Here is a 20,156-nt window from a genome sequence, read left to right as displayed (position 1 = left end):
AATAGGATTTAGAATGCAGCAGTCTGATTGGTCCGCAGGAGCCACCCAATCCAGCTCCAAGTGAAAGTGAATCCGCAACCTGAATTGCCTACAGGAGAATCCCGGAATTAGCCAATCACATGGGGCCCATCGTGTAAATAATGTATATAAAGCAGACATTTTGGGGGAACTGGCATTCCTCACTACTATGAGCTGAATAAAGAGCATGAAATCCACACTGGACTCTGAGTATATTTCAAATTAAATAAGAAATAAATATGCAGGCAAACCCTAAAGATGTGGAACTCCCTCCTTACAGAGCTGCATCAGGCATCATCATTGCACATGGTTCATCGTATATCAAAGATGCTCCTCTTTATCCCGGCCTTTGCACAGCATGGCTACATTTGAAGCTGTTTGATACTCCCACCAAAGTATCCTGGGATGTGTTTGCTTGTTAAGGGTGCTGAGAATTATTAGGCAAGTCCCCCTTCCCCCTCCCAGAACTGCAATTCCCAGAGTTCCTTAGGAAGAGAGATTGATTGCTAAACCACTCTGGGAATGTGTGTGTGTGTGTTTTAAACTGTTTTTATTATTATTGTACATTGCCTTGAGAGGATTGTGTAGAAGGTGATTAATAAACTGACGATGGTGATAATAATAAATTAATTTTATTAATTGACCTGGGACCTGAGTACTTGATGGAGCACCTGTCGCCACATGCCCCAATACACAGTTTACAGTCAGAGAAAAAGAGAGAGAGACCCTTACAGAATCATAGAATGGGAAAGGGCGCCGAGGGTCATCTAGTCCAACCCGCTGCAATGCAGGGACCTTCTCGTCGTATGTACGCTGAGCACCTTTTCAGGGAGGCGTGGTGGGCTATAAATTTATTAAATAAACGCCAAGAAAATGCACAAGTTCCCCAAGTAAGTAAAGAAAACCTGCAAGCCCCGTAGCAAAGGGTGAAAAAAGCAGGTTTCATCTAAAAGTGATCTTTAGGCAGAAGCAGGAAGATAAACTAATGTGGGGAGGTTTCGATTCCCTCGACAGAAGTGTGGCTGAGAATTATTCCAAGTGGAATCTCTATATCTGAGAGAGGAAGAGAGGAAGAGAGAGGGGTGGGGTTGATGGGCTTCCCACACCCTGGTATCAGAGACCCTTTATACCAGCCCTCCCCAAACTACAACTCCCAGGGTTGTTGGGTATTGTAGTCCAAAACCTCTGCAAGGCATCTATTTGGGAAAGGCTGCCCTGGGGCTTTCTACCTCTGTGTTGCTGTTTTGGACTACAATTCCCATCAACCCCAGACAGCACAGCCATGGGCTGATGGGAGTTGTAGTCCAAAACACCTGGTTGGAGGAGTCTGTTTTAAAGAGATACACCAGTTGGACACCAAAGTCTCAGTTTCCTGGAGGGCCAAATGCATCCAAAGCAGGGAGGAGAGATCTTGCCCGTCTGCTTGAGCATCTATCCCACAATAGGTCTCTCCTGAGATTTCTTGCCCGTGGTCTGTAGGGCTAGTGTGGCTGCGTCAACTTTGGTTTTCGGTGGCTTTGCCTGGAAAAGTAGAACAGGGAACACATTAGAAAGATACTGTGGGCATTAGAAAAGGTTCAGAAAAGGGCAAGCAAAATGAAGAAGGGGAATAAAGAAAGGTTGCAGTGTTTGGGACTTTTTAGTTTAGAGAAAAGGCACACGAGACATGATAGAAGGGGACCAAAGCATGCTTGGCAGGGAGACAGCAGATAGAGAAAAGTTTTTTCCCTCTCTCCGAACACCAGAACTCATGGAGAGCCAATGAAGATTGGACGATTTGGGACAGAGAAGAAGAAGAAGAGTTTGGACTGTGATATGGTTTTATGAAATAATGATATTGGAAACTGCTATACATAACTACTAAGAAACTCAGATGGAAGAGATTTGAGGAAGTCAAATAATATGTTTATGAAGATGGATTTTAATTAATTAATTAAGTTTTAGTTTATGTGGTGATTTGTTGTATTTTATGTTTTATATTCTTTGGTCTTTTTCTTTTTTTCCGTTTCATTCTTTTTCCTTTATTACTGTTAACTTTTTCTTGTGTTATGTTTATGTATTGAAAATAATAAATATTATTATGAAAAAGAAGAAGAAGAGTTTGTACTTGATATCCCGCCTTTCACTCTCCTTGAGGCAGGCATGACCATAGTCCATTTCGGGGGCCTAATCCGGCCCTCTGGTCGGTTTAAACTAGCCTCTGTGGCAGTTTATTTCCTGGGGTAAACCCCCCCCCCCAAATCTCAACAACTTCAATCCTAAAAGAAGCTCAACAACTTTGGTTGGCCCTTTGGTCAGCCCCCACGGCCCTTCACTTCGTCAAATCTGGCCCTCTTTGAAAAAAGTTTGGACACCACTGCCTTAAGGAGTCTCAAAGCGGCTAACATTCTCCTTTCCCTTCCTCCCCCCAGAACAAACACTCTGTGAGGTGAGTGGGGCTGAGAGACTTCAGAGAATTGTGACTGGCCCAAGGTCACCCAGCAGCTGCATGTGGAGGAGCGGGGAAGCGAACCCGTTTCACCAGATTACGAGTCCACCGCTCTTAACCACTACACCACACAGAACAGGTTAAACTGTGGAACTGTCTCCCGTAAGGACCTCCAACTTGGATGGCTTTTAAGCGTGATTACACAAATGCATGGGAGATCAGGCTATCAATGGCTCAGTGGAGGCACTGTGTGGCTAGAGGCAGCAATGCTTCTGAATGCCAGTTGCTGGAAACAGCAGGGGAGAGAGAGCTCTTCTGCTCAAATCCTGCTTGTGGATTTCCCATGGAGGCGTCTGGTTGGCCACTGTGAGAACAGGATGCTGGACTAAAGGGGCCATTGGCCTGATCCAGCAGGCTCTCCTTGTGTTCTTTTACTTTTAATATGCCCTCACGATCTGAGGGCTGTGTTACAGGGAACGAGGCAGAGGGCCTTCTCGGTAGTGGCACCCGCCCTGTGGAACGCCCTCCCATCAGATGTCAAAGAGGAAAACAACTACCAGACTTTCAGAAGACATCTGAAGGCAGCCCTGTTTAGGGAAGCTTTTAACGTTTAATAGATTATTGTATTTTAATATTCTGTTGGAAGCCGCCCAGAGTGGCTGGGGAAACCCAGCCAGATGGGTGAGGTACAAATATATTATTATTATTATTATTATTATTATTATTATTATTATTATTATTATTTGCAGAAAAGCCTGCTTTTACCAGGTAAAAGGTAAAGGTAAAGGATCCCTGGACGGTTGAGTCCAGTCAAAGGTAACTGTGGGGTTGTAGCACTCATCTCGCTTTCAGGCTGAAGGAGCCGACGTTTGTCCACAGACCGCTTTCCAGGTCATGTGGCCAGCAGGACTAAACTGTTTCTAGCACAATGTAACAACATGATGGAAACCAAAGCGCACAGAAACCCCGTTTACCTTCCCGCCGCAGCAGTACCTATTTATCTACTTGCACTGGTATGCTTTCGAACTGCTAGGTTGGCAGGAGCCGGGACAGAGCAACGGGAGCTCACCCCGTCGCGGGGATTCGAACTGCTGACCTTCTGATCAGCAAGCCCAAGAGGCTCAGTGGTTTCGACCTCAGTGGTTTCGACCAAGTAAAGGCTTGGGGAGCCAGACACCTTCAGACACACAATCCCTCTCAAGATCCCTGACCAGTCACTGCCAGTCCCCAGGGAGAACGAGGGGCTGCTGAGGTTGCGATTCCCCACAGCGGGACGATGGGGTGTGACAGCGAGTGCTAAATGGGACGGAACCGGAGCATGCAGGCAAGGCAGCAGCAAAGCAATGTTTACAGCAAAGGGCATGGTGGAGAGAGAGGGACTTCAAAGGCAGCCGCATCCACATAAACAAAGCAAGAGGCCAGATCAGCCCACATCCGATCGCTGTTACCTCCTCGTATTTCTCGCTCCGATAAAATTCGGCTTTCGTATCGAGGTACAGCAGGACGAGGTCGCAAACCACGGCAGCCTAGGATGGCAAGAGTCCAGTATGACATCATTCAGCATCCAGACCAGCCTTGGCCAACATGGCGCTCTCTGTTTGTTTGGATCTACAACTCCCATCAGCCCCTGGGGCATCGTACAGCTGCAGTGCCCGGGGCTGACGGGAGTTGTAGTCCAAAAGGGCCTTTTTTACTCTACCGGTCATACTTACAGCTCCAAGGAAGGCAGCTCCTGTTCCCAAGTTGACAGTGGTGGGAATGATGCTGAACTTCCCAGCCTGAGTAATAAAAAGAGTGTAGGGTATTAGGGGAGGGGTAGTAACTCTGTTGGGAGACACATGTTGCACTCCTTCTGGGGTTTTTTGTCTGTCTTTCATCCCCATCCTGCACTCATCTGTGGCTCTTAGAAGCTGTCAGCACGCGACATAAACCACATCCTGGGAACGGCTTCGACTGGCCGGCCAAACCAGGTGAGGGTAGCTGACGGGCCTCAAATACTTGGTGAGTTAGGGATTTCTGCTGCATTATATAAAAAGCTGTCACCTACTAAGTCAGGCCATGGTGCACTGAGCTTCTGTGGTAAATAAAAGGCACAAATAATTGGGAATATAAGCTTCCCCCCACCTTTCTGCCTGTGGCGCAACAGAATATTAGGGGGTGGGCAGGGGAAGGTCTAGACCGTGTGAAAAATGAACATACCGTATTTTTCGCTCTATAGGACGCACTTTTTCCCCTCCAAAAATGAAGGGGAAATGTGTGTGCGTCCTATAGGGCGAATGCAGGCTTTCGCTGAAGCCTGCAGAGTGAGAGGGGAGAGCCCCAGCGCCAGCCCCACAAGGTCGGGGGACAGAGGGAGGCAGAACGCCGCCATCCCGCTGTCTCCCGAAGTGGTTTGGAGGCTGACGGCGGGGAGAAGAGCGCTTCTCCCCGCTGCCTGCCCCGCAAGCTCCGGGGACAGTGGGGAGGCGCAGCGCGTCTCCCCGCTGTCCCCGGACCTGGTCTGAAGGCGGGCGGCGGGGAGAAGAGCGCTTCTCCCCGCTGCCTGCCCCGCAAGCTCCAGGGACAGCTGGGAGGCGCAGCGCGTCTCCCCGCTATCCCCGGACCTGGTCTGAGGGCAGGCGGCAGGGAGAAGAGCGCTTCTCCCCGCTGCCTGCCCCGCAAGCTCCAGGGACAGCGGGAAGGCGCAGCGCGTCTTCCCGCTGTCCCCGGACCTCGTCTGAAGGCGGGCTGCGGGGAGAAGAGCGCTTCTCCCCGCTGCCGGCACCACAAGCGCCTGGGGGGGAAATAAATTTTTTTTCCTTTATTTCCCCCCCAAAAAACTTGATGCGTCCTATGGGCCAGTGCGTCCTATGGGGCGAAAAATACGGTAATATTTTAGCTGCAGTTCACTCATTTTCAGCTTTGTATTCTTGTTATTAAAAAAGCTCACCTAGACATTCCATTGTTGCACCCGTAACCTCAGTTTAAGGTGCCCTTTAGCTCCTAGCTTTCATATCTCTGTTTCTAACACTTGGGGGGCAATGAATGGGATCTCTACAGAGCACCTCCTCCCCTAGGGATCCGCTGCACATGGGGCCTCAGAGGTCCTTACCTGGCCGTGGACCGAAATGTCAAAGCGGATACCATAGAGTTTCAACAGGCTCCGAGACTGCCGGTTCAGGGGGTCCCGATAATAGGAGGCGGTTCTGAAGAAAGAAAGCAGCCAGATGAGCAGTGTACAGTGGTACCGCGGGTTAAGAACTTAATTCGTTCCAGAGGTCCGTTCTTAACCTGAAACTGTTCTTAACCTGAAGCACCACTTTAGCTAATGGGGCCTCCTGCTGCCGCTGTGCCACCGCTGCACGATTTGTGTTCTCATCCTGAAGCAAAGTTCTTAACCCGAGGTACTATTTCTGGGTTAGCGGAGCCTGTAACCTGAAGCGTATGTAACCTGAAGTGTATGTAACCCGAGGTACCACTGTACTTGCAAAAGCTGTGGCTTGGTCCACATGCTATTGGACCACGTTTGAGGTTCTTGTATCGACCGGCAGGGCCCTTGACGACTTGGGTTCAAGATACTGCGAGGAGTGCCTGACCTCTCATATTATTTATTTAGTTTTTAATTATATTCATATCCCTCCTTTCTGCCAAGTTGGGGTGCAAGTTGGCTTAAAAGCAACATAACGAAATGCAAAGTGATAGCAATGAACTAGCTAAAAACAACCATCAAAATACATCAAAACACATGCGGAACCAGCTATTAAAACACCGTTTTCCCTGACAGCATCACCTGCGCTTCAGATTCCAAAGGCTTGTGTGAATAGGAAGGTATAGAAGCGCAGGTGGCGCTGTGGTCTAAACCACTGAGCCTCAGTTTTTTAGTGCAGCTCTTTCCCAATACATATGCAGTTTTCCCCGATATACAAATTATTGGGAAGAAGTTTCCCCTGGTGCATTTGCGTTTTTTGTTGTTGTTGTTGCTAAAATATACATTTTTCTGCACATTTCTCGGCATTGCAAAATTCAGAGAAGTGTAGATTCCGAAGGGTTGCTGTGTTTTGTTTCACGTACTGTTTCAATAAGCGTGAATTGGGCGGGTTCGCCTTTAAATGCAAGCAGAATTGAATCCTCCCCCTGCCCCGCATCCCTACTTAAGACAGAATGGCTGGCTTGCGCACTGCTTACTTTGCACCCTCCTGCCTGCTGCTGTGCCCACCTGAAGTTGAATTTCTTTTCCAGCAGAGTGAAGGAATAGCAGGGCCTGCATCTCGAAGGAGGCTGGTCTAAGTCACAATCCCAGTCGATCCGCAGGCCGATAGCGCCCCCCTGTGTGGGATCCACCGAATGCCACAATATTAATGGGGGAGATGAACAGAGGGCACTGGGATCTATTAGTATTGAGCAAACAACAACAACAACAACAACTTTTATTTATACCCCGCCCTTCCCAGCCAGAGCTGGGCTCAGGGTGGCTAACACCAATAAAATCACAGTGAAAACATAATAGGGGGAAAAGAGGGGGGGGGAGGAAAAGGAAAAAAAACACCAATTTAAAATACAGGTTAAAATGCAATTTAAAATGCAGCCTCATTTTAAAGTAGCTGATAAATGAAGACCAAAAGGGGAGGGAAACATAACGATCAGACCGAGTCCAAACCAAAGGCCAGGTGGAACAGCTCTGTCTTGCAGGCCCTGCGGAAAGATGTCAAGTCCTGCAGGGCCCTAGTCTCTTGTGACAGAGCGTTCCACCATGTTGGGGCCAGTGCTGAAAAGGCCCTGGTCCTAGATGAAACCAATCTAACCTCCTTGAGGCTTGGGACCTCCAAAGTGTTGTTATTTGTGGACCTGAAACGTGGCTTCAGCGGCTCCCCTTCCCACACTGTTCCGAGATGAAGGTCACATCTGCAACATATATTTCATACTTCCCCCAAAGAATCCTGGGAACTGTAGTTTATGCCTCACAGAGCTACCATTGCCAGCACACTTAACAAACTACAGTTCCCAGGATTCTATGGAGGAAGCCATGTGCTTTAAAGAACCAAAAATGCAGGTGCTGCAAGCTCTCTAATTCTCTTTTTTTTATAGCAATCATAGAATTGTAGAGTTGGAAGGGAACTTGAGGATCATCTCGCCCAACCCTCTGCAATGGAAGAATTTCGACTAAAGCATCCATCACAAATGGCCATCCAGCCTCTGCTTAAAAACCTCCAATGAAAGAGAGTTCACCACCTTCTGAGGAGGTCAAACAGATCTCACCATTAGAAAGTTCTTCCTGATGTTTAGTCGGAATCTCTATTCTTGTAACTTGAAGCCGTTGGAGCAGGAGAAAAATAAGCTTGCTCCATCTTCTATGTGACAGCCCTTTAGATAGTTGAACATGGCTATCATACCAAGTCTCAGACTCCTTTCCCCCCAGGCTAAACATACCCAATTCCCTCAACCGTTCCTTTTAAGGTTTGGTTTCCAGACCCTTAATCATCTCGGTGGCACATGTTCCAGCTTGTCAATATCCTTCGTAAATTGTGGCGCCCAGAACTGGTCACAGTACTCCAGGTGTGGTCTGACCAAGGCAGAATAGTGCTAAAATAGGGTTAGAGACGTCACCTTGCCAACAAAGGTCCGTATAGTAAAAGCTATGGTTTTCCCAGTAGAGATGTATGGAAGTGAGAGCTGGACCATAAAGAAGGCTGATCGCCAAATAATTGATGCTTTTGAATTATAGTGCTGGAGGAGACTCTTGAGAGTCCCATGGACTGCAATGAAGATCAAACCTCTCCATTCTTAAGGAAATTAGCCCTGAGTGCTCACTGGAAGGACAGATCCTGAAGCTGAGGCTCCAATACTTTGGCCACCTCATGAGAAGAGAAGACTCCCTGGAAAAGACCCTGATGCTGGGAAAGATGGAGGGCACAAGGAGAAGGGGAATGACAGAGGACGAGATGGTTGGATAGTGTTCTCGAAGCTACCAGCATGAGTTTGACCAAACTGCGGGAGGCAGTGGAAGACAGGAGTGCCTGGCGTGCTCTGGTCCATGGGGTCACGAAGAGTCGGACACGACTAAACGACTAAACAAAAACAAAGGGTTACCAGATGTCCCCAGCTCCCAGGGACAGTCCCCGGATTTGCAAATCTGTCCCCGGACAAATTCTGTCCCTGGAATGTCCCCAGATTTGCAAATCTGTCCCTGGGAAATGTGGCAGTGGCAGCCTCAGCAGCACGGAGCCAGTCTGGTAGCACAGTTGGCTCTGGCTGGCTTCAGGAGCTGCTCGCTGCTCGCTACTGTGGCGCCCACCATTTTCCCTCGCTGGAAGTCCCCATATGATGTGTCTTGTGCTCTGGGCTGCTCACTGCCGCTACCGCCACCACTGCCAAAGGGGAACCGGGGGCATCCAGCGGTACAAATCTCCTGCCCCCTTCCCCCTTTGTTTTGACTGATCAGGAGAGGTTTGGGAGTTGCGAGCGGGTGGCCATTGCACAATTTTTTAAAAAGTCTGTGTCAGAGAACTGCCATCAGCTCAGGGACGAGAGGGGAAAAGCTGGATGGATTACAGAGAGCCCCAAAAGACCGTGGGAAGCAGCACCTCCTCAGCGGGGGAGAGTAACCACGCCTCCAACGGAGAGGAGCTTCAGGGCTCGGAGGAGGCGAGGTGGTGCCAGGACACCTTGCCTGGGCAAAGCGGGGAGGAGAGAGGTCCTCCGTTGCCCACGCCCTCCTTGCGCAGTAGGCTTCCGCGCCGAGAGGGGAGGCGCAGATTGGGCGTCAAGAAACTACTCTGCTGGGGAAGGTTTAAGGACTGCCCACTCACAGATTCTGCCAGTGAATGAGCCAGCCATGGAGTAGTGGCGCTCTGCGTGGTGAAGGGTTTTTGGCACCAATAACGAGCCTTTACAGCCGACCAGGGAGGCATTTGCCTGATTGCTCTTGAGTATATCCTGATATCCTTACAGTCTGTGCATTTGTTTCACAGGGTGCGAAAGAAGGGCTTTGCACCTTTATACAATATGCATGTGTGCTTGGGCCCAGGGTCTTTTGCCTCACCATCCCCACTACTGACTCCCTGTTGCTACTCAGCTTCCCCAAAAAAAATGTCCCCGGATTTATTGGAAAAAAAAATCTGGTAACCATATGCTAAGAGTAAGACTTTCCTTGACCTGGACACTATACTTCTGTTGAGGCAGCCTAGAATGGCATTAACTTTTTTTTGCTGCCTTATGCTGCATCAGACTGTTGGTCCATCTAGCTCAGTATTGTCTACACTGACTGGCAGCAGCTCTCCGGAGTTTTAGGCAGGAGGTGTTCCTACCTGGAGATGCTCCCAGGGGCTGGACATGGGATGTTCTGTATGCAAAGCAGATGCTGAATCGCTCTGCTACGGCAGTGGCAGAAACACTGCTGGATGGGACTTCATCCGTTTCCCATAAGCCACCTCACTCCCTTTCTAAGGTTAATCTGACCTGGAGTTAATGGACTTTTCCTGGGAGGGAAGCAGTTCCCAAAGAGCCCTGGCCCTCCACGCTTGCATTTGTGGGATGGGTGGCTGAAGCAAAAGGGGAGACCTACCTGGTGAGCCATCTCCTCAAAGCTCTCCCCAGCTGCCTCCACCATGTCACGAATGCGAAAAACGGGGCAATAAGGGTCATCCACGGCATCATATCGACATCCCTTGAAGTAAGAGCCATCCGTCGTCTTCAGCGTGTTTGTCCTGAACGAAAGCATGAGAAAAATTAATGTCTTTGGGAAATCTGTTGTAATAGCAGCTTGGGAGAAAGTGCCTTGGTGGCACCTTTATTTGCAATTGAATTGTTTCCTTTATTTATATGCCACTTAATGCTAAAATAGGGACACAGGTGGCGCCGTGGGTTAAACCACAGAGCCTAGGACTTGCCAATCAGAAGGTCGGCGGTTTGAATCCCCGCGACGGGGTGAGCTCCCGTTGCTCAGTCCCTGCTCCTGCCAACCTAGCAGCTCGAAAGCACGTCAAAGTGCAAGTAGATAAATAGGTACCGCTCCGGCGGGAAGGTAAACGGCGTTTCTGTGCGCTGCTCTGGTTCACCAGAAGCGGTTTAGTCATGCTGGCCACATGACCCGGAAGCTTTACGCCGGCTCCCTCGGCCAATAAAGCGAGATGAGCGCCACAACCCCAGAATTGGCCACGACTGGACCTCTAATGGTCAGGGGTCCCTTTACCTAATACTAAAATAGTCACCAAACAGATGACAAAAACAGCAAATACCGTGCGCACGGAGACACACCCCATGAATATGCTGCCATATCATATAGTGCACAAAACTGGGAATTATAGTGACAGAACTACTTAAATGGTATAGAAATTAATTTATGTATGCTACTACAGCAGCAAGAATGCTACTCACTCCAAAATGGAAAGAAGCAGAAGTCCCAGCAAAGGAAGAATGGATACAAAAACGTATGGAAAATGCAGAAATGGTGAAACTTACCGGAAGAATACGAAATCAAGATAAACTTTTTTTTTATTATAAAGGAACAGAAATGGTTTGTTGAATATTTACAGATAAATTACAAACAGATAAAAACATTGGCAGGATTATTGTAATAACCTGCAGTTTCCAGAGAGTATATATTTAATGTAGATAATTAAATGAGCAAATTAAATGAATTTGGATATGCAGAAGATATTAAAAAATAAATTTAAGGAACCGCAGAAGGAGGGGGAAGGAAGTCAAACTTTGATATATTAAAATGATTGTAAAATTATTGAAATATATAAACTTGAAAAGTATAAATAAAAAAACAAAAACATCTGCAATACAATATAAAACAATAACATCCCCCAAAAGCAAGAACCTGAAGAGATATTTTGTGGCACTGTTACAAACTTTGCAGAGTTTCTAGACCATACAGAAACCTGCACAACCTATCTAACCTGTGTCAACAGTGGGCTGTGTGTTGGTGCCATGACTGACACTCCTGTTTGCAAACAGTATCCCAAACCCTCTGTGAAAACCGTCCCCACCCTGCTTTAAAGATCTCAGCCCTTACCTGGAGAAGTTAAACCTGGTAAAGTTGACAGTGTTTTTAATAAAGAGAGTGAAATTCTCCGCTTCAGCCAAGAGTGGTTTCCTAAGTGGAAAACAGAATAGGTGGGCCTATGAACGCATTCATGGAAGGAACGGGACCATTTGGTTTTTACAACCTGTAGGCTGTTGAGGAATAAGTTAAACTACTTTTCCATGAGAAATTGAAGTTTCTGGTGGATGTCTGATAATACGTGGTGGCTGATTTTTTATTTACTTATATATACATCATGGCATTTATATGTTGCTTGGTTGTAAGAAATAGAAAAAAAACCCTCAAAACAGTTTAGAAAAGAACGAATAAATAAATAAAACAGTTAAAAGCAGCTATCTAAAACATTCAAAAAGTAATTAAAATCAAAGATTAGCTAAAAACAATGGCACCAGCCTACATATTTGTTAGGCTTAGCTAAACAAGTATTTAATTTGGTGTGGTTTTTTTAATAATTTGGGCAAAGTTCTCTCTTGGAGACCAAAAATAGTGTTAATTCCCCCCACCCTTGAAGGTGGTTTGAAAGAGGAGTTGGTACCAAGTGTGATGTAGTTGCCTTACTTTTCCCTCTGGCTAAACAGGTTCTCAAGGCTTTTGGTATCATCTGGAAAAAACCCTGCAGTGCCTATTTGACCAGCAATACACCTTGTGGGAAGGGCCATCTCTCCCAACCAAATTTCTTCTTTTGTTAGCAGCTACTACCTGTTCCCCAGCTGAAGATGTCTGACTGACTTGCGGTGGGTTCGTGGGATGGAGATACAGGTAGCCGTTGAAACAGGATCAAAGAGGACAACTTGCATACCTGGACAAGGTCTTGTTTTCCACCGGACACCACCCATAGATCTCACAGGTATTATGGGATGCATCAAACGGGACACACTTCCCTGTTTTTACTCCTGCAAGAGAACCAAACCACATATCAGTTATGTCTTCTTTTTACCGAAGCCCTTTATTCCTTTCAAGGTGCACTGCAGCCCAACTCCCCCATGTAAAGTATTGCTTTAGCCTATAGTTTTGGAAACCACTTAGAGGTTTTCTGCCCCTCAAGCTGTATGTGCATGCTGTTAAATAAATGAAATTGGGAAAAGCAGAAACTGAGAGATACTGAGATTGACGTATTTGCCCATTAGACCCCGAAAAGCTCAGATAATCCTGAGCTAGATGGGCAAATGGTTTAATTCAGTATGAGGTGGCTTCATCTGCTATATGTTTTAGAAAATATTCGCTATGCATTTCGACACCTCTTGGAATAATGTGGCCAAATTTTGCCTGCTGGTTCCTGAGATACAACTGGGTGCTGTTTAAATCAAGGTAGCTGACTGAACTTTTCCAAACTGCACTGATTTCCTTTTCCGACAAAATTGTATTAAATTTTCTGTTTTACATTTTAGAATATTTGTTTAAACAACCTTAAAATATCAATGACTTCTTCTCTTTCCGTGATTCATTTTGCATAACATAAATCCCTGCATATTTTACATAAACTAAACCATTCAATATTCCATTATTACATCCATCAAAACTTATTTACACTGTTGAATTTATCTTAATGCTTGCCAACGTTTTCAAGTGTACATAATTTCCCCCATATAATCAATAAACATTTTCCAATCTTCTTTAAACCTTATGTTCTTCTTGTTCTCCTGTTCTATATGTTAGGTCCACAAGCTGTGCATATTTCATCAATTTAAGTTGCCATTCTTCTTTAGTCGGGACCTTGCTCGCTTTCCATTTCTGGGCTAACAAAACACGGGCCGCAGTAAAGGTACCCCTGCCCGTACGGGCCAGTCTTGCCAGACTCTAGCGTTGTGCGCTCATCTCACTCTATAGGCCGGGAGCCAGCACTGTCCGCAGACACTTCCGGGTCACGCGGCCAGCGTGACAAGCTGCATCTGGCGAGCCAGCGCAGCACACGGAACGCCGTTTACCTTCCCCCTGGTAAGCGGTCCCTATTTATCTACTTGCACCCGGGGGTGCTTTCGAACTGCTAGGTTGGCAGGCGCTGGGACCAAACGACGGGAGCGCACCCCGCCACGGGGATTCAAACCGCCGACCATGCAATCGGCAAGTCCTAGGCGCTGAGGTTTTACCCACAGCGCCACCCGCGTCCCCGGGCTACAGTAGTGGCATACATAAATAGCCTTTTTTGACACCTGGGAATTTCTGTCTATATTATCCCCAACATAAACTGCACTGATTTCCAATTGGCATCGGTGGTTTGGAATCCTTCAGCAACAACAGCTAACAAGGCTGCTAGTAAGAAATCCAGCGGTTTTTGTAACTTGTGGCACGGCTGGCTGCTTTTGGGGAATGGAGGGAAGGATGCGAAGGAGAAATGTAAAAACAAGAGGGAAGCTTTCCCCAACCCGGTGCCCTTCAGATATTCACGGATTGCAACTTCCATTGGCAGGGCCGGCCCAGTACATTTTGCAGCCTGAGGTGAAACGGAAAATGGCTCCCCCTGCTGTTGGTTGGGGAAGGCTGCAAGAGAGAGCCTTGCAAGCTGTAACCGCTGAGAAACTGGTGCTAAATTCGGCTTCAGATGTGGGTGATGCGGAGAGCAGCGGGTAGGGACCAGGACTGAAACAGACCTCCTTACCGTTTCCGTGGACCACCGGCTGTCCTGGTGAACAGTCCTCATCTCTCCTGCAATTCCCATCAGGGATGGAAGGATGCTGGAGGAGGGGAAGACAGTTGTTGAGAAGGAAAAGCATCTGCAGGGGTCCCCTGTGAGAGGGTCCACTTGGCATGCCTTTATAAAGCTCTAGCGGGAAGGGGCACCCACAGACCTGATACAGGGTCTCAGGGCAACTTGGCCGGCCCCTTGCTGCTGCGATGATGTTGACAGGTATCCCGAAACTCGGCCTGCCAGCTATTTTGGGACTACAATTCCCATCATCCCTGACCACTGGTCCTGTTAGCTAGGGATGATGGGAGTTGTAGTCCCAAAACAGCTGGATGGCCGAGTTTGGGGATGCCTGATGTTGGATTACCTGAACCGACACAGAATAAGCTGCTGTGATGCCTAAAGGTAACAGACCCTGACTGTTAAGTCCAGTTGTGGATGACTCTGGGGTTGCAGCGCTCATCTTGCTTTACAGGCTGAGGGAGCCGGCGTTTGTCCGCAGACAGTCATGTGACCAGCATGACTAAGCTGCTTCTGGCGAACCAGAGCAGCGCACGGAAACGCCGTTTACCTTTCCGCTGCAGTGGTACCTATTTATCTACTTGGCACTTTGACGTGCTTTCGAACTGCTAGGTTGGCAGGAGCTGGGACCGAGCAACGGGAGCTCACCCCGTTGCAGGGATTCGAACCGCCGACCTTCTGATCGACAAGCCCTAGGCTCTGTGATGCCTACAATGATGCAATCTGGTCTATGATTTGGGCTGAGAGCAGGCGAATGGTTGAGAGGTGCTTCTCCGGGGCTTGGGCAGAGAGGTCAAACTGCACAGCAGGGGTGGGGGAGCTCCAGACTGAATGTGGCCCCCAGAACTCTCTATCTGGCCCTCCCGAAGCCACACAACCCCTTCCAGGCCGCGTCTCTCCCAGGCCCTGCCTTGCACTCTCCTCAAGAGTTTTAGCCTAGCTGGGACATGTCCTTTTTTAAAAACAATAAAGGTTTGTTTTCATTTCGTTTAATACTGTATATAAAGCAGAGAGGACAATTATAATAACTGATGAGGATCAAAAGATGAAAAACAAAACTGTAAAATAGGGACACAGAATGAGTACGGTTGCACATGGGTTAAAATAACAAAGTCCAAGTAAAATCATGTATGATCTAGCTAAGATTCCTGAATTGCCTGGGGTTGGACTAGATGACCCTCGGTGTCCCTTCCAATTACTGCAAGCCCTCCAACAATTAAATGATCTTTTTGACATTTGCAAAGGAGTGCAATACTACCTGTGTAGTAATTTCAATGAGTTTCAATGAGTTTTCTGCAAGAAAACTGAAGTTTTCACCCTGGGCCAGCAGGGGGATACTGTAGATAGTTTTCACTCAGGTCCACATATGCAAATAAGGGATTGAAAGTGACATTCAGTGATTGGATAGTTACAGAAAATGGTTACTGTTGCGTTCTAGTGGAGCTCTATATAAGTAGGCTGGCTGAACCCTTCAGTTCAGTTCTGTTCTGGCCTGTGAATAAACAAGAGCAGTTTGAAGAATCGCTGTGCCGTCTGATATGTTCACCCACAACTTAACAGATTTTAAGGGTTGTGATTCCCAAATTCTAGTCCAATCCTTGGGAAGAATTTGTGTGCCAATTCTAATAATTTTTCTATTTGTGTATTAATCTAGTTCCCATATCTTTTAAAGGGGCTGGGGTGTGTCCTTGAACCCTTGCTTGCCTGGATAGAGAACGGCATCGGATGTGATCTCTGCCTTGCATGTTACCTCTGCACTGGCACCAATTTGTTGTACAATAGTAAAATTTACATTTGTTGCTCCACCCACTTTTGCCTCTGGCCCCACCCACCAGTCGTACTTGGCTCCGAAAGGTTCCTGCCTCCAGCAACTGTAGAGGAAGCAAAAAATTACCGATAAATAAAAGCCAGCGACGTACCTCTGGACATGATCCTTGCACTTGCTTCGGAGTAGCAATGAAATTGGTCACCACAAAGAACACGTTTTCCCCCTATGAAATGTTTCAAAACACGTACATTCAGTTGTTGGTTGTTGTTTTTTTAATGCCCCATATTATTTGTTTTGATATGCATCTTATTGGTTTTATTTTTGGTTTAATGCTCTTGTTTGTTCTTATATGGTACACTGCTGAATTTTTAAGAAACAAAGTGGTGTATAAAAGATTTAAAATAAATAAACAACACAACTTTGCCAGTATTAGTAACTTTACCACTACTTTACTACTTTTTGTAACTTTACTCCTAGGAGTAGTATTACTACCACAAACTTCTCCGTCTCAATTTTTCATATGGCCTGATCCAGGTGGGTAATTCTTTTGTGGCCACAAGGCCAAAGAAAGGATACCTGAGGGGGTTTCACGTAATCTGCCACATCCCAGATTCGGTCCCCAAGCTCTTGGATGCGTGTGACCGAAATCCCTTTCAGTTTGGTGATCACTGAGATGTGAGGGTCAGTATCTTTCTCCTGGTAGCCCTTTTTGGCTAGAAACACCCACCTGTGAGGCAGCAGAAAGAACAGGGATCCAAGATGCTTAACATGCACACTTAAAAGAACCCTCCTTCCATGCTCCAGATATGTTGCCCCACCCTTGGAGATCATCTGCTACAATTGCCTCAGCATTTCCAGATGGGTGCAAGGAGCGGGGCCTTTTTCTGTGGTGGCACCCCTGCAGTGGAACACCCTGACCAAGAAGCTCCTCAACCTTACTCATTTTCATCCCTTCAGAGATTAGACTGTTATTTAGTGTTCGACTATGTGTACAAAGGAGTCTGCCCTTTTGAAGGCCTTTTCCAACTTTACAATACCATAAATAAGCATGGATTTGAGCCTGCCTGTTCATTAAGGTCCTCTGCAGCAGGGAACCCCGGGAATGAATGTGGCCCTCCACTCCTCTCTATCTGGCCCTCGAAAGTCTCCCCAGCCACATCTCTCCCCAGCCCTGACTCATGCACTGCTTGGACTCTGCTACGTTAGTCAGAAAACAGCATCTTGAATGCATTATAAACATGCAACACCAGATGGTGCCAGAGAGCAAAAAATTCTATGCGATTTTCTATAGCGGTTTTTTTCCTTTTGTTATAACAATTTAATTTCTGACTTCTTTATAGCATTTCCCCCCTGTGTGTAGATCCATCCCTTGAGTGTGTTTTGCCTGTCTTGAACACTGATCATGCCCCTTGTTTAGGAGGAAGGTCGTGAGAGCTGCACAAGTGTGTGTTGAAACTAACCTACTGGGAAAAGGGGAAATTTGCATTCGTTGCTCCACCCACTTTCACCTCTGGCCCTGCCCACCACTTTCATGTGGCCCTCAGTCATGTGGCCCCCATCCCTGAGCCTCAGCATGCACGATTGCAATAACTCATATCAGCCGGATGGGCGGGGTATAAATAATAAAATTATTATTATTAAGCCCGGAACTATTTCCCTTTGCAGCCTTTCTTGAACTCGGTGCCTCACAGTTGTTTTGGACTGGGGTTGCCATCTTCACTCAGCGCTGGCTGTGCTGGCAGAGGCTCATGCAAGCTGAAGGCAGCACACATTCATGCCATGCACTTAAAGCCCAACCCTAAAAGACCCTGGGAGCTGTAGTTTGTTGAGGGTGTTGGGAATTGTAGCGCTGGGATGGGTAAACTGCAGTTCCCAATATGCTTGGGGGCGAGAGAGGGAGGCGTTAAATGTATGGTGTGTACCCAGCCTGAGTCCAAAAACTGCTTTGAGGTTTGGTTTTGTTGGACAGTCCAGGGTATATGAATGTTATGAAATAAATAAATAAAATTATTTACTCATTTCATAACATTTATACACTGCTTGATTGTAAAAAAAACCCTCAAAGAGGTTTATAAAAAAGATAAAACAATAAAATTATCACTAAGAATAATAAGATTTCCAAAAAGTTAAAATAACAAAAGACTAAAAGCAAATTGAAACTTTCACCAGCTTTCTAAGCACCTGGGTCAGCTTGTCTAAACAGGATTTTTTTTTTTATAGCAGACATTGAAAAGAATACAGTACAGAGAAGGTGCCTGCCTTATGTCAATAGGCAGGGAGTTCCAAAGTTCAAGGGTGGAGAAGACTGTGTGTTGCTTCCCATTCAGCGAATTGGGGATTGTGAGCAATCTACCTGCTTTCACCTCCGTGATTCATTTGGGCAAAAACTCCGACGTCGGCGTTAAAAGGCAGAGGAGCAGGGCTAGCTGGAGGAATGTGGCAACCCCAGGCATAAGTGAGATGTGTGAGGAAGCTGGATCCCTGCATGACTGCAGTTCCTTCTGCAAAAGAGGCTGCTTCTAGGGCACTTAAAAAAGACAGCCAGAAGTCAGGCTTGAGGACCGTAAATCCACCCAATGCAGCAATTCACCATCTCACCAGCAACGTCCCAGAAATGTCAGTGACTTGCGATTTCGAAGGCTTCTCAACACCCGTCTCGCTGCTTCCGCAGCTCTTACCCGAGGATGTAGCCCACGATCCCCAGCTGGATCAGACGGTGCAAGACTCCGACCTTCCTATTCCTGGTGAGCGCAAACTTCTCTGTCTTATAATCCAGAAAGCCGAAGCAGGAATGGCTCCAGGAATCCCCCATGGCCGGCTGGCTGGCTGTGAAATCCCGGCAGCAGAAGCTGACGGAGGACGCCACATCCTCCTGGCCTGCTGCCCAGGTGGAGAAGAGCAGGCAAAGAGGCAACTTTTCAGAAAACGCCAAAGATGTGAGGATCTGTGTCAGCATCTTCCAAAGCAGCAAGGTGGGGAGGGTAGAATAAAGCTGGCCTCCTAATGGGCTGCTAAAATTGGAAAGGAGGGTCAACAAGGATGTGGCTGTTGTCTCCTGGTACGCTGTTGTCTCCTGCCCGCAGACTGTCTCGCCAGAGTGGTACATGCTCTGGTTATCTCTCGCTTGGACTACTGCAATGCGCTCTACGTGGGGCTACCTTTGAAGGTGACCCGGAAACTACAACTAATCCAGAATGCGGCAGCAAGACTGTTGACTGGGAGCGGCCGCCGAGACCACATAACACTGGTCTTGAAAGACCTACATTGGCTCCCAGTACGTTTCCGAGCACAATTCAAAGTGCTGGTCCTGACCTTTAAAGCCCTAAATGGCCTCGGCCCAGTATATCTGAAGGAGCGTCTCCTCCCCCATCGTTCTGCCTGGACACTGAGGTCCAGCTCCAAGGGCCTTCTGGCGGTTCCCTCACTCCGTGAAGCCAAGTTACAGGGAACCAGGCAGAGGGCCTTCTCGGTAGTGGCACCTGCCCTGTGGAATGCCCTTCCACCAGATGTCAAAGAGAAAAATAACTACCAAACTTTTAGATGACATCTGAAGGCAGCCCTCTTTAGGGAAGCTTTTAATGTTTGATGCATTACTGTATTTTAATATTGTGTTGAAAGCTGCCCAGAGTGGCTGGGGAAACCCAGCCAGATGGGTGGGGTATAAATAAAAATTATTATTATTATTATTATTATTATTATTAGCTAACTGGAATCAGAACTGCAGAGCTGGAAGGGATCCAGGGGTCATCTAGTCCAACCCCCTGCAATGCAGGAATCTCAACTAAAGCATCCAACCTTTGCTTAAAAACTTCCAATGAAGGAGAGTCCACCACTTTCTGAGGCAGTCCGTCCATGGCTGGATTTAGGTTTGATGAGGCCCTTAGCTACTGAAGGTAATGGGGGCCTTTATATGTCCAGCTGTCCTTTGTCAACAACAAATTGTCGCTGTTTTTTGTGTTGAATGTATGCTATATGGTAATTTATGGACCTAATAGGTATCTAAAACACTTTGCACATGTTGCCATGCAACCATGCAGAATGTAGGCACCCTATATATAGAAATGAGCCAACCAGTGGTATTTTAGGGAGCAGGCTAGCAGGCCCTTACTTACATCACAGGAGCCTACACAACACAAAACACTGTTGCTGTATGTATGTTTTATTTTATTTGTTTTTTATCTTATATTTTGGAAATGTATATCCAGGTTTTTTCCCCTTTAATTTTTTTGGGGCCCCCAAGAGAGTGGGGCCCTAAACTATAGCTTGTTTA

At 47.0% G+C, this 20,156-nt stretch overlaps 1 protein-coding gene across 2 annotated transcripts; it reads right to left on the bottom strand.

The window, feature by feature from the left end:
* Positions 1 to 1,317: 1,317 nt before the first annotated feature.
* Positions 1,318 to 19,192, bottom strand: P2RX6 (purinergic receptor P2X 6). 2 transcript variants are annotated; one of them, XM_083590318.1, is made up of 12 exons: positions 18,565 to 19,191; positions 16,463 to 16,613; positions 16,038 to 16,109; positions 14,071 to 14,146; positions 12,274 to 12,367; positions 11,445 to 11,525; positions 9,987 to 10,128; positions 6,642 to 6,751; positions 5,538 to 5,631; positions 4,159 to 4,224; positions 3,895 to 3,972; positions 1,318 to 1,539 (listed from the first exon to the last, which is right to left on the bottom strand). In XM_083590318.1, the coding sequence occupies exons 1-12, from the start codon at positions 18,990 to 18,992 to the stop codon at positions 1,450 to 1,452; spliced, it is 1,482 nt and encodes a 493-aa protein (XP_083446444.1). In that variant the 5' UTR covers positions 18,993 to 19,191; the 3' UTR covers positions 1,318 to 1,449. The 2 variants fall into 2 exon arrangements, with proteins under 2 accessions (XP_083446444.1, XP_083446445.1); XM_083590319.1 differs by lacking the exon at positions 11,445 to 11,525 and having other exon boundaries at positions 18,565 to 19,192.
* Positions 19,193 to 20,156: the final 964 nt, after the last annotated feature.

The sequence above is a fragment of the Podarcis filfolensis genome (assembly GCF_964270895.1).
Source record: "Podarcis filfolensis genome assembly, chromosome: 16".
Taxonomy (NCBI): domain Eukaryota; kingdom Metazoa; phylum Chordata; class Lepidosauria; order Squamata; family Lacertidae; genus Podarcis; species Podarcis filfolensis.
This window is presented reverse-complemented; position numbering and strand designations above follow the sequence as displayed.

Bases quoted from the DNA above. Each gene is read 5' to 3' on its own strand.
- P2RX6 (XM_083590318.1), bottom strand. From the start codon at position 18,992: ATGTACCACTCTGGCGAGACAGTCTGCGGGCAGGAGACAACAGCGTAC. The intron at 11,526-12,273 runs GTATGCAAGTTG...TTTTCCACTTAG, and splicing joins GAAAACAAGACCTTGTCCAG to GAAACCACTCTTGGCTGAAG. The intron at 1,540-3,894 runs GTAACAGCGATC...CTACTTTTCCAG, and splicing joins GGAGCGAGAAATACGAGGAG to GCAAAGCCACCGAAAACCAA.